The sequence below is a fragment of the Harmonia axyridis genome, chromosome 1 (genome assembly GCF_914767665.1).
Source record: "Harmonia axyridis chromosome 1, icHarAxyr1.1, whole genome shotgun sequence".
Taxonomy (NCBI): Eukaryota; Metazoa; Arthropoda; class Insecta; order Coleoptera; family Coccinellidae; genus Harmonia; species Harmonia axyridis.
In genome coordinates, this window is record NC_059501.1 from 64198095 (window position 1) to 64211802 (window position 13708).

General features: G+C 30.0%; 1 protein-coding gene across 3 annotated transcripts in view; it reads right to left on the minus strand.

Annotated features, from left to right (window-relative positions):
- The window catches only part of LOC123686122, a 45872-nt gene extending 45308 nt beyond the window's left edge, over window positions 1-564 (minus strand). The window contains exon 1 of one of the 3 annotated variants that reach the window (XR_006748413.1): window positions 356-564. Coding sequence is in view for 1 of the 3 variants with exons in the window: in XM_045626108.1 (XP_045482064.1) it covers window positions 356-373 (18 nt within the window). In the remaining 2 variants the exon portion in view is untranslated. The remainder of the gene's footprint in view (window positions 1-355) is intronic. The other 2 variants (XM_045626108.1, XM_045626118.1) reach the window with 2 other exon arrangements.
- Between the last annotated feature and the right edge of the window lie 13144 nt (window positions 565-13708).

The window sequence follows — 13708 nt, forward strand, 5'->3', positions numbered from 1 at the left end:
TTGTCACGTGGATGGACCCGCGAATTCAAAAAGTGAACTGCGAATTTGTTCGTTTTGTCGTCTGTGACGACGTGAAACGATAGTTCGTGATCAAATTAGGATTTCGGGTCTAATTCAGACGGTCCAGTTAAAAATATACGCTGCTAAGTACGAAAATCGAGAAGCGCGCCAAAATGAAAAAACTCGAAATTTCGTTTTTTATGACACCAGAGTCTCTGAACATCGCAGTCCACACAATTCCGACGATATTCACAGGAGAGAGGCAGCTTGGCCACAGTCAGAGTTCCAACAAAGCGGCAACAAACTTTCTCGAGGATATTCCGATAAAATAAACTAATATCAAATTCAGCCTTACCTTTGAATCAAACCACATGATTAAACTGGAAACGTCATTGTTGCGTAGTGCAACATGTCACACGAAGATCGCACACACGTAAACACCAACTATCTTATGGAAGAGCGCTGCACAGTCTACTCAAACTTTAACACAGCAATACGTTGTTCATAGGAACGAGCGCAAGCCAGCGGAGGAAAACGACAAGACCGGTCTGAGCGGTTCGGTTGTTTCCGTCTCTGTTCGACCGGATTCGGTCCACCTGCACGTTGTGTTGTAAAACCGCTCGCTTGCAAAGGTTAGGTTATGTTGGAGTTCTAAGTTTGGGTGGAAGGGGAGACTCAGGGCTGTATTACCAATTTCAAAATGTGTTGCGTTGTATAATACGTTCCTTGAAATCGCAATGCTGATTTCGTTCTGGGAATTCTATGAATGTACGCTGCGGAACCGCTATCGAAATTTATTTTTCATTCTTAATTTTACTTGAATTTAATTATACTGGATGATCAAAGAAGAAGCGACAATTTTTTATAGATGATTTCTCAGGACATTCTTTGAAAGAAAGTTCCTAAAACATAGTTACAGAAATTGATCATTTCAAGATACAGGGTGTAATATTCTGAAAAAAAAATCATTTAATTGTTAAAACCGCATGATATACATTAAAAGATGATGAACTCAAATGATTTTGAAAAGATTATAGTAATTTATTTCACCAGTGGCGTACACGGACAAATTCGCTCCAAATATTGGATGGAAAATTTTTTTAGCTGAAATAATTTTTGAGATTTTCGATCAATTTTTAACCTCTTCGGACCCATCACTAACTAAACATTAATATCCCAATGTAAATTGTTTTTCTGTAATTCACATAATAATTCACATAATAAATGACCCTAGACAGCAGTTATTTTGATTTATTCAATAATTTTTTTGCAAAAAAAAGAGTTATTTTACTTGAATATAATTATATTACCAAAGAAAAAAGAAATTTTTATAGTGTTGATTTCTCAGGTCATTCTTCAAAAAGAAATTCCTGAATCATAATTATGGAAATGGATAATTTCAACATAGAGGGCAGTGGCGTACCCACGGGGGGGGGGATAACCGGGATATATACCACCCCAGGAGGAATATTCATAATATGTAACAAACCTTATATATCCCAATATTATTAAGAGTAAGCAAACTTCTTTGGAAAACTTCTTCAAAAGAAGTAAAATTTGAATATTTTTTTCTTTATCCCCCCTCCAAGGCTTATGTCTGGGTACGCCACTGATAGAGGGTGTGTAATGTTATGAGGAAAAAAATCATATAAATGTCGAAACCGCATGATACACATTGAAAGATGATAAAGCCATATGTTTCTCAATACAAATATAGTAATCAATTGTACCAGTGGCGTGCATAGGAAAATTCGCGCTAATGATTATATGAAAGATTTTTTGAACTAAAATTATTTTTTATGTTTCTGATCAAGTTTTAATCTCTTCGAACCCACCTGAATTGTAGAATTGTTCTATTTTGGACCCGCTTCAGTATTTTTGACTGATTTTCGATAAATTTAGTGAGAGATATAATTTGAATCTTATAGAAACAATTATTCGATCATACAGTAAGGTGCTAACAACTATTAACTATTATATACTGGTTCCTAAAATTCCCTATGACACATTCAAACTGTTTTAAATGATGGGATACAAATAAAGGATAACACAATAAAAGCCCATAATTACCTTTTCAAGAAATCCTTAGAAGAGTTTCTTTTTCTCGCGATTTTAATTAACTTCCAACTTAATACGTTAATTATATATTAATTTCATCGTAAGTTTTCCAGTATGCTGAAAACAAAATAGAAAAGTTACCAAACCAATGGATTTTTATTTACTCCAAACCCATAAAATATATCAATACTTAATGTAACGTAGTACCTATAGAGTTTACATATATAGCTATCTATATATCAAAATTTGTAAGCAAATCGACCAACAATTGACTAGCATTAAGTTTTTATTCCTAATTCATCCCCAAAATTGAGAACAATTAAAAATTATTCAAGAGAATGTTCTGCTCATTCCATTTCTACTAATAAAGTCATAGTTTGTAAAATGACCAACAAATATCACAAACAAATTTTGCTTAAATTTCAAACAATTTTCTATGACTAATCTGCTTATTTAGACCATAGTATGAAGAATATATTATGCTTATATTAGCTCTTCGTTATTTTATGTATGATATAATGGAAAATTGTAGTACGTTATTCAAGATAAGAAAGCTCATTTCAAATATCTATCAGAATTTTTTTTTATAAATAGTTTTGGTTTATTATATGAAATAAAATATAATGTTGATGGACACGAAAGAAAATTTCAAACAAAAAAAAAAAAATTTGAAACGAATAACATCGTTACAAGAAAAAATATAATAAATGAAAAACTAATTTCTACTATTTGCAATCAGAACAGAAATACATTAATAACTCCTGCGAAGAATATGAACAAAAGGGAAAATTAAATCGAAAATGGTCGTTGAATGTTTAAAAATAGAAACCCACATAATTTAAAAAAAAAATTAAGATATTTTAATTCCAGAAGAAAAAGAGAATATATCAAAAAATAATATATCTATTGGCAAATACTACCCTTATATATCATTTTCGTGAATTGTGAATAACTAACAGGCTGATATTGGTCACTTATTCATTCACTATTCATTCTATTTGGTTTTATTGAGCTTTACAGAGAATATCTAAGTGCGTGAAATCTCTTTAGTTTGCATTTTTAAATTTATAGAACAGAAATACCTATATAATTTGATGAAATTTATGCCCTTCAAAATCATGGATTGGATTTTGAAACCTAAAGAATGGATGTACCCAGATTTATTATTTCCGGAAGAATAAATTTTATTTTTTATTATATCCATCTGAAATAAAAAAAAATTGTAAATTCTATATGTTCGAAATCTCATTTCAGTTCCTTTAGAATGATTTGATAAAAAATATGTATCTTAGTGAAGTAAAATACGCATTATTTTTGTAACGTTCCTCAAATGAAGTGAATAATTTTCAATTCAGCTCACTAATTTTTTCATGCATAGAAGTTTAGAATCCAGGTAATATTTTATTACAAACATTTAGGGTGTAGGAGTAGGTTTTTACAAGAAACAAGTAATAAAATGAGTTGTTCGTTTTGCAAACTATAAATTGTCTGTCAGTTTTATTATAGGTATATTATTACGATTGCCCAGTCCAGTTATAAATCAATTCTGTACACTATGTAACACTTAGGTTGTAAGCAGATAGTTCAAAAACACAAAAGAAGCATAAACTATTTAAACTTGAGCTGTTCGACCTGCATTAAAAATTATTTAATTCAAATTAAGCAAATATCTAACCTAAACATTTACTTAGTTGGAAAATTCCGAATAAAAGTACTGTAAAAAATGAACATTTCGTGTGATTTATAAAAATCTTATAAAAAAATTCATGCAGCGAGAAATATGTATTCTAAAATTCGAGAAAAATTTTCAATAGTTTGAAATTATTTGTATAAGTGTGTAATTTGGGGTTAAATATATTTTATTTATAAATATGCAATTTCATTACATGTCGTCAAGTTTTCAATATATTAGTTTTTCTTCGATTTTCAATTTTCCTTTATGTTCAAGGTAGTAAGATCAATATTGAATAGGAAATGATTTTCAAACCAAATTTCATATTCGTAAATTATATTATTTTATATAATATTTGTTATATTATTTTCATGAAATGCTTTGAATATATTTCCTCTCTCCTCATATTCTCAAACATAAGGTGTAGATTATAATATTGCTAGAATTTTTTTGGGATCTTTTAAATATCATTATTGGTATTGATAAACTGAACGAAATCTTCATGCTCTATTCCAGAAAGCTTTACCCTAAGGAATAATGAATATATAATTACTTATCATAGTTGCATATCTGTTATCTGATAAAGAAGATGATGGTGTAAGTGAGCTTTTATTGTCCTTCATAAGAGAGTAAACTATATAACTCTTTGAATAGAATGTTTGAAAGATTTAAGTTGAAGGACTCTGGTCGTGGATTTTTAAAATAATTACGATATTCTTCTAGTTTTTACAAATTTTTATTTTATAGTAATACCCATTATGTTTACTTAAAATTTTATGATTTTCTCCTTGATTTCTAACCTTCACAATACTGTTACAATTAAGATATTTTAATTCCAGAAGAAAAAGAGAATATATCAAAAAATAATATATCTATTGGCAAATACTACCCTTATATATCATTTTCGTGAATTGTGAATAACTAACAGGCTGATATTGGTCACTTACAGGCGCGGATCCACGGGGGGGGAACTGGGGGAACGTTCCCCCCCCAAATGGCCCGGGCACCTCTTAAATTTTGCCGGCCCTCTTAGAATTTGACATACTGAGGCTCGAATAATTACAAGATCAGCAAAAATTTCACTTTCAATACATTTTGTGGAAAACCATATTGTTGAACGGCAAAAAATGGCGTCCCAAAATGGCGGAGGTGTCTGGGGTCCACATTTTCAGTATTTTTAGTATCTAAAAGTTCCCCCCCCAAAAGTGGGGCCTGGATCCGCGCCTGGTCACTTATTCATTCACTATTCATTCTATTTGGTTTTATTGAGCTTTACAGAGAATATCTAAGTGCGTGAAATCTCTTTAGTTTGCATTTTTAAATTTATAGAACAGAAATACCTATATAATTTGATGAAATTTATGCCCTTCAAAATCATGGATTGGATTTTGAAACCTAAAGAATGGATGTACCCAGATTTATTATTTCCGGAAGAATAAATTTTATTTTTTATTATATCCATCTGAAATAAAAAAAAATTGTAAATTCTATATGTTCGAAATCTCATTTCAGTTCCTTTAGAATGATTTGATAAAAAATATGTATCTTAGTGAAGTAAAATACGCATTATTTTTGTAACGTTCCTCAAATGAAGTGAATAATTTTCAATTCAGCTCACTAATTTTTTCATGCATAGAAGTTTAGAATCCAGGTAATATTTTATTACAAACATTTAGGGTGTAGGAGTAGGTTTTTACAAGAAACAAGTAATAAAATGAGTTGTTCGTTTTGCAAACTATAAATTGTCTGTCAGTTTTATTATAGGTATATTATTACGATTGCCCAGTCCAGTTATAAATCAATTCTGTACACTATGTAACACTTAGGTTGTAAGCAGATAGTTCAAAAACACAAAAGAAGCATAAACTATTTAAACTTGAGCTGTTCGACCTGCATTAAAAATTATTTAATTCAAATTAAGCAAATATCTAACCTAAACATTTACTTAGTTGGAAAATTCCGAATAAAAGTACTGTAAAAAATGAACATTTCGTGTGATTTATAAAAATCTTATAAAAAAATTCATGCAGCGAGAAATATGTATTCTAAAATTCGAGAAAAATTTTCAATAGTTTGAAATTATTTGTATAAGTGTGTAATTTGGGGTTAAATATATTTTATTTATAAATATGCAATTTCATTACATGTCGTCAAGTTTTCAATATATTAGTTTTTCTTCGATTTTCAATTTTCCTTTATGTTCAAGGTAGTAAGATCAATATTGAATAGGAAATGATTTTCAAACCAAATTTCATATTCGTAAATTATATTATTTTATATAATATTTGTTATATTATTTTCATGAAATGCTTTGAATATATTTCCTCTCTCCTCATATTCTCAAACATAAGGTGTAGATTATAATATTGCTAGAATTTTTTTGGGATCTTTTAAATATCATTATTGGTATTGATAAACTGAACGAAATCTTCATGCTCTATTCCAGAAAGCTTTACCCTAAGGAATAATGAATATATAATTACTTATCATAGTTGCATATCTGTTATCTGATAAAGAAGATGATGGTGTAAGTGAGCTTTTATTGTCCTTCATAAGAGAGTAAACTATATAACTCTTTGAATAGAATGTTTGAAAGATTTAAGTTGAAGGACTCTGGTCGTGGATTTTTAAAATAATTACGATATTCTTCTAGTTTTTACAAATTTTTATTTTATAGTAATACCCATTATGTTTACTTAAAATTTTATGATTTTCTCCTTGATTTCTAACCTTCACAATACTGTTACAATTAAGATATTTTAATTCCAGAAGAAAAAGAGAATATATCAAAAAATAATATATCTATTGGCAAATACTACCCTTATATATCATTTTCGTGAATTGTGAATAACTAACAGGCTGATATTGGTCACTTACAGGCGCGGATCCACGGGGGGGGAACTGGGGGAACGTTCATTCACTATTCATTCTATTTGGTTTTATTGAGCTTTACAGAGAATATCTAAGTGCGTGAAATCTCTTTAGTTTGCATTTTTAAATTTATAGAACAGAAATACCTATATAATTTGATGAAATTTATGCCCTTCAAAATCATGGATTGGATTTTGAAACCTAAAGAATGGATGTACCCAGATTTATTATTTCCGGAAGAATAAATTTTATTTTTTATTATATCCATCTGAAATAAAAAAAAATTGTAAATTCTATATGTTCGAAATCTCATTTCAGTTCCTTTAGAATGATTTGATAAAAAATATGTATCTTAGTGAAGTAAAATACGCATTATTTTTGTAACGTTCCTCAAATGAAGTGAATAATTTTCAATTCAGCTCACTAATTTTTTCATGCATAGAAGTTTAGAATCCAGGTAATATTTTATTACAAACATTTAGGGTGTAGGAGTAGGTTTTTACAAGAAACAAGTAATAAAATGAGTTGTTCGTTTTGCAAACTATAAATTGTCTGTCAGTTTTATTATAGGTATATTATTACGATTGCCCAGTCCAGTTATAAATCAATTCTGTACACTATGTAACACTTAGGTTGTAAGCAGATAGTTCAAAAACACAAAAGAAGCATAAACTATTTAAACTTGAGCTGTTCGACCTGCATTAAAAATTATTTAATTCAAATTAAGCAAATATCTAACCTAAACATTTACTTAGTTGGAAAATTCCGAATAAAAGTACTGTAAAAAATGAACATTTCGTGTGATTTATAAAAATCTTATAAAAAAATTCATGCAGCGAGAAATATGTATTCTAAAATTCGAGAAAAATTTTCAATAGTTTGAAATTATTTGTATAAGTGTGTAATTTGGGGTTAAATATATTTTATTTATAAATATGCAATTTCATTACATGTCGTCAAGTTTTCAATATATTAGTTTTTCTTCGATTTTCAATTTTCCTTTATGTTCAAGGTAGTAAGATCAATATTGAATAGGAAATGATTTTCAAACCAAATTTCATATTCGTAAATTATATTATTTTATATAATATTTGTTATATTATTTTCATGAAATGCTTTGAATATATTTCCTCTCTCCTCATATTCTCAAACATAAGGTGTAGATTATAATATTGCTAGAATTTTTTTGGGATCTTTTAAATATCATTATTGGTATTGATAAACTGAACGAAATCTTCATGCTCTATTCCAGAAAGCTTTACCCTAAGGAATAATGAATATATAATTACTTATCATAGTTGCATATCTGTTATCTGATAAAGAAGATGATGGTGTAAGTGAGCTTTTATTGTCCTTCATAAGAGAGTAAACTATATAACTCTTTGAATAGAATGTTTGAAAGATTTAAGTTGAAGGACTCTGGTCGTGGATTTTTAAAATAATTACGATATTCTTCTAGTTTTTACAAATTTTTATTTTATAGTAATACCCATTATGTTTACTTAAAATTTTATGATTTTCTCCTTGATTTCTAACCTTCACAATACTGTTATAAAAAATTGGTTGAATATTCGATAATTCTGTTTAGAATTACTCAAAATTTTGAGGAACCACTGCAAATTCATAGCCGTAATAGTATCGAAGCTATGATATTTTGTAAAATTCACAATTTTTTGCTCAGCTTGATATACATGTTGAAATAAAGAGTAGGTAATCTACAAAAACTATTAATTTTATTTACAGTTTTTTTTTGAGCACGGTGCATCCTAGTTTACAATTTTGAGCCGGTAATGGTCTCAAACGATAAGGTTCGACTGAATGATGTCGTATCGTCATCAAATTCGATTCTAAGCGTCCGTTCATTCTTCAAACACGATAACTCTCGAACGAAAACATCTAGAAATCTGACTAGGAATTCCGTACATAGCAGTTATAGGCATGGTGATTCCCTGATAATTTTAAAACGTCCGCAAACAAAAGGATACAATTATATGTGAAACAACAATTTCATGTTTAACCGAAACAAAGTTCAAACAAAGTAGAATTTCAAAAAAAATTACCAAATGTGTCTGTAATAATAGATCGACTTTAAAACCGAGTCAGTGTTTTTCTGGAATTTTTTAAAACATTTTGCAATCTTAGTTCATCCATACTAAATTTTCACAAGATTTGTATCAATACTACAATTACTGTTTCTCCTCAAATACTGATTTTAGTAATACATAAATTTACATTATCTTTTATAGTGTTAGGTGTTACTAGTATTATTGTGCTCGTTCATTAACACACTATTAACACTTATTCTTCTAATTCTATTTTTACTGATTCACTGGAATAATTGCATTTAATGGTATGTATTACAAACGCCAAAACAATAAAAGATTGAACTTTCTGTTGAAATATTTATATTTCAAATTAACAGTATTTAATTTTTTAATTGAATCCAATATATAATAAAATAATAAAATTAATATAGGTAGCTATACAACTCGAATATGAAACCTATTTGTAGCAAATAAGAATCACTTCATATTATTGTTATAAAATAATTATTTTAATTTTCGAATTATCTAGAACATTTATATCTTGCGTTATGAAAGGTATATAATCCCTCGTTTATTTAATTGCTAGAAATTTGGTAAAAAATAATAGGCGGTATTGATCTTCTCAGCATGTTCTAATTAAGCTGAATGAACTGAATCCTACCAAGATTTTTGAAATTCCAATAGGAAAAGAAGGCAGCATATGTTTTTTGTAGAATTGTTTGCTGGGTGCTAAATTAACTAATCATTAATTTACTAGTTATACTTAAATTTTAGTTGATCAATTTTATTTAGGAATGTATGTTCCACGAACAAAAACAATTCAATTTCAATTAATTCATCTAATCATTTATTAAAAAAATTTCAGAGCTTTTGTCAGAGATTATTTGATTCGAATTAAATGTTCAAAAATGTTGGAGCTGGCACATCTCAAAAATGATTCAATGCAGTTTTGTAGCTTGGATTTTTCGCTGTCAAAGGATCGGTTTCTAGAGGTAGAATAACCAATGTGGTATCACGATGGCATTACAAATTTTGAATTATGTTTTTTCTACTGTCACCTTTGATTAGGTATTGTCCATTAGTTTATATCTTCTAGTGATTCTTGCAGTCTTCAAGATATGACGTATGGCAGACATCGAATAATCTGCAAATGTAGAGTAGATGCCCTAGAAGTCAGACTTCTGCACTTCTGCTTGTACTTGTCTATTGGTAGATACTCAGTCATCGATTTTGACTTAGAAATTCCTGTCCCTCAGGTAGTTTCTTTTTATTAGTTTTTGGTAGTGTAGCTTGCCAAGCTTATGCCAAACTTGCTCGAAGGTTCCCTTAATATCTAATATAGCACTAATCCTGTGGGCTTGTGTTTTCTGAAATCCATCAATAGCAATAGTAACATATTCAGTACCTATGGTCAGGATAGCTGATATGTTTTCTTCTAGCTCAGATCTAAAGGCCCGCAGACCACATATATGTTCCATGAGACTATCTTTGGTTTTTTCTTGTTTCATTAAGTACTAAATTCATTAATTGTATTAAGTTAGTTTGCAGAACTTTTTGTCAATATCTACTTCCATGAATTTTATGAAGTTGCTCATGATATTCTTCGTAAAGAGATCTAGATTCTCCGTGATTTAGGATATTTTCTTGTCGATCTCTTCTTTCTTTTTTTATCGCACGTCTCTTGATTTTTCATTTTTCGATTTGGAATGGGTGGTTCTTCCTTCTGCTCTTGTTTAGATGTTGCCTTCTTCTTCATTTCTCTTACCCTTTTTCTTCTCTTCTTTTTCTCTTTTTCTTCTTACTGAACAGAAGGGGTCTTTTTCACTTCTTCTTTCATGTCTGGTCTTGTAGTGATTGGAATCTACTTGTAGGTCATTATTTTCCATCGCTACATCCTTTGTAGCTGACTGGGTGCTTTTCCACAGAAGCCTCAAGTAGCTTTACGCCCATCGTTTTCTCTGGCTATCTTTATTACTATGGGTTCCACAGCATTTTACAAGCTTTCATAGGAAGGTGCATGAGGATAGCGTCAACTTCTGTAGCTGTATAGAACTGGCTAGGTCCAATCTTTCTGTTCATTGGCTCCACTAAACCGTTGATACCGCAGAGCCATTTGACCTAGTAGATTCTCCTATTTTGAAGAATAAAAGAATAAAAATTATCGAAATAATCTTCCTCGTCGGATGATATATTGGCTGACTGCTGGACCAGTAGGATAGCTTCATCAATTTTGCCCATATAGGCAAAGAGTGTGAGTGTGGCCATATTCTTGTTCAGCTGCGCGATCGTCTCTTTCAACTCATGGATTTCAGCAGCTTGAGAGGCTATTTGGACATTTTCAGCTGCAAGTTGCCTGTCGTTCTCGCATTCATTTTCGAATACCATATACCTCAAGGATCGTCGTTTTCTGAAAAAGAAAATCGTGGTTTGATTATAAAACACTTCATGTGTAACCGGCGATCGATTGATCTTAACTTGATACTGTTCGAATGGCTTATTTTTATACACTGTGTCTGTAAAGTATGGAACAAATTCATTTTTAGCTAAACATACCATTTCAAGAAATAATCTTGGAACACGTCGATTTTTGATTTAAAATTACCGTATTTTAAAATAATAATCTAATATACAGGGTGAATTACTTTCGAGTAATGACGTCACCGTCATTTTTTTTTTAATGGAATACCCCCATTTTGTCACACTTTTCCGATTACTCCTAGCTGAGCTGATTTCAAAAATGTATCACATGTTGATTTCAATTGGTACAGGGTGAACAAAAATACAATAGTTTTATGTGTGCGCATAAAGTAACGCTTAACGTCCTTTATTAGTTAAATTAACAATATTATCAAAAATACTTATTGTCTAGCGGCAATTGGTTTGAATATAACACCCTGTAGTTTGGTACTTGGGGTCTAGCAGACAGAATATGAAAGAAATTATTTATTATCAATTAAAAAAAACATAGTCTCTAGTTTTTTGTGAAATGTCATTATTTGTTTAGTAATTTATTAGTTTTCAATGACAGTTTAGTACTACAATATTTTTGGTATTCGCGAATGTTTTAGTTATTGCTTAGATTTAATTTATTATTTTTGTCCACCCTGTACCAATTGGAATCAACATGTTATACATTTTTGAAATCAGCTCAGCTAGAGTAATCGGAGAATTGAGACAAAATGGGGGTGTTTTATTTGAAAAAAATGATGGTGTCGTCAGTATTCAAAAGTAATTCACCCTGTATATTAGATTTTTATATAAAAATACGGTAAATTAAAATAAAAAATCGACGTGTTTCAGGATTATTTCTTAAAATGGTCTGTTTAACTAAAAATGAATTTGTTCCATACTTTACGGACACAGTGTATGTATTTTAATAGTTCTGTTTACGATGTGGTAACAACCATAGATTAACTTAATGACCCAAATCTCTATGAAGTCCCATTGGCTATTTGACGCTCTTGTTAAATGAACCAATCGAAAGCTCTAGTCAACTTTGTATTATCGATAATCCAAACTTGACTCTTGACACAGATTGTCCACTGATGGCAGTGTTTTATGCTTTGTGTTTGTCAAATGTCAGTTAAATGTCAAATACATTTTTTTTGCTAGGAACCTTTTTTGAAGGACCTAATATTTCAATGAATTATATAGATACTTATAGAATGCGTTCCTTCTAATGAATTAATTTCTAGCTAATTATCAAAAAATTGAAAAGTGACGATTATATGAAAGTCACACCTATTTCTGATGTATCAGTTTCATTGAATATCAATTAAACCAATACCATTGTCCTAACATATATATAACAAATAAAATAAATGAAATAGCACTATTTTTCCGCACGCGGATGAGTTTTTTCTCGCTGTAAAGGCACTTTGCGCTTTGTGTTAGGAACATTATTTCTTCCTGAGGAATCAGTTAAAATAAAAGACAATTTATTCAATCTTTTTCTATTTAATAAATATCTATAAATGCTAGTACTACCTATACATTGCAATGAGAAATAATAAGCAGAAATTTGATAGTTTTATTAATACATATATATTATTATTATATTTAATAATTATTATTATTTATTATTTTATATATACATTATTAATATTTTTAAAATTGATTGCTGATCGGATTGATTCATTTATTAATGAGTGGCTTATGACTTGATGAAGACTGACAGCGTAGAAGGTAGACGGGTAGTTGATATTACAGCTTGATAAAGGTTGATTTAACACAGGGTAGTTCTTCATGGCTTGTTGAAGGAAAATTCAACGTAGAAAGGCAGTTGTTGGCTTCTTGGCTTGATGAGGGTTGTTTTGAACTCCGAAAGGCACCTGTTCATACCAATGAAATTAGTGGGTAATTGTACTTTACCACACGCACTACCTATGGATAAGATAGGTATTTTATCAGCACGGAGTGCGGAAAAAGTCACTTTCCGCACGCAAATAAATTCGGAGAACTATTACTTTGCACACGGTCATTGAAAAATGATTTATCTTACTAACTATACGTTTTAATGTGTCTATAAGTGACTTTTTAATGAATATATGGAAATTTTCTTATTTTCGTTTTATAGTTTTCATGAAAATGAATAATAGAATGTATTACCATCGAGTGATAGTTTCCTTGGGTTATTTATATGAATAAGTAGGGTTATGAACAAAAGATCAATTTGGTCGCTATTACCGGAAGGCTAACAGAGCCGTAACGGCCCCGATTCAGTGAATAATAATTATTATTTTTATCGAGACGTCGGTAAATAAATCACTTCAAGAAGCATTTGGTCTAGCAATCACGTTTCAAGACCTATAGCTAATGTCCTGGCAACATATCATATTAACTAAGTAATCCAGAAAGCTGGATTGTGCCAAATAACAATGAACACGCGTCAAATTGACGTTAGAGTCACTCAATACTCAGTACTCAATACTCAATACAAATCAAAACGTAGTTGTAATAAGTTTTAATTATTCGGGTTTTTAGTTCTTTTTTCATATCATATTGTATCACAAGCGCATACTTCCCATTTTGAAAAACTATCGGTTGTATCTGTCTTTTGGAG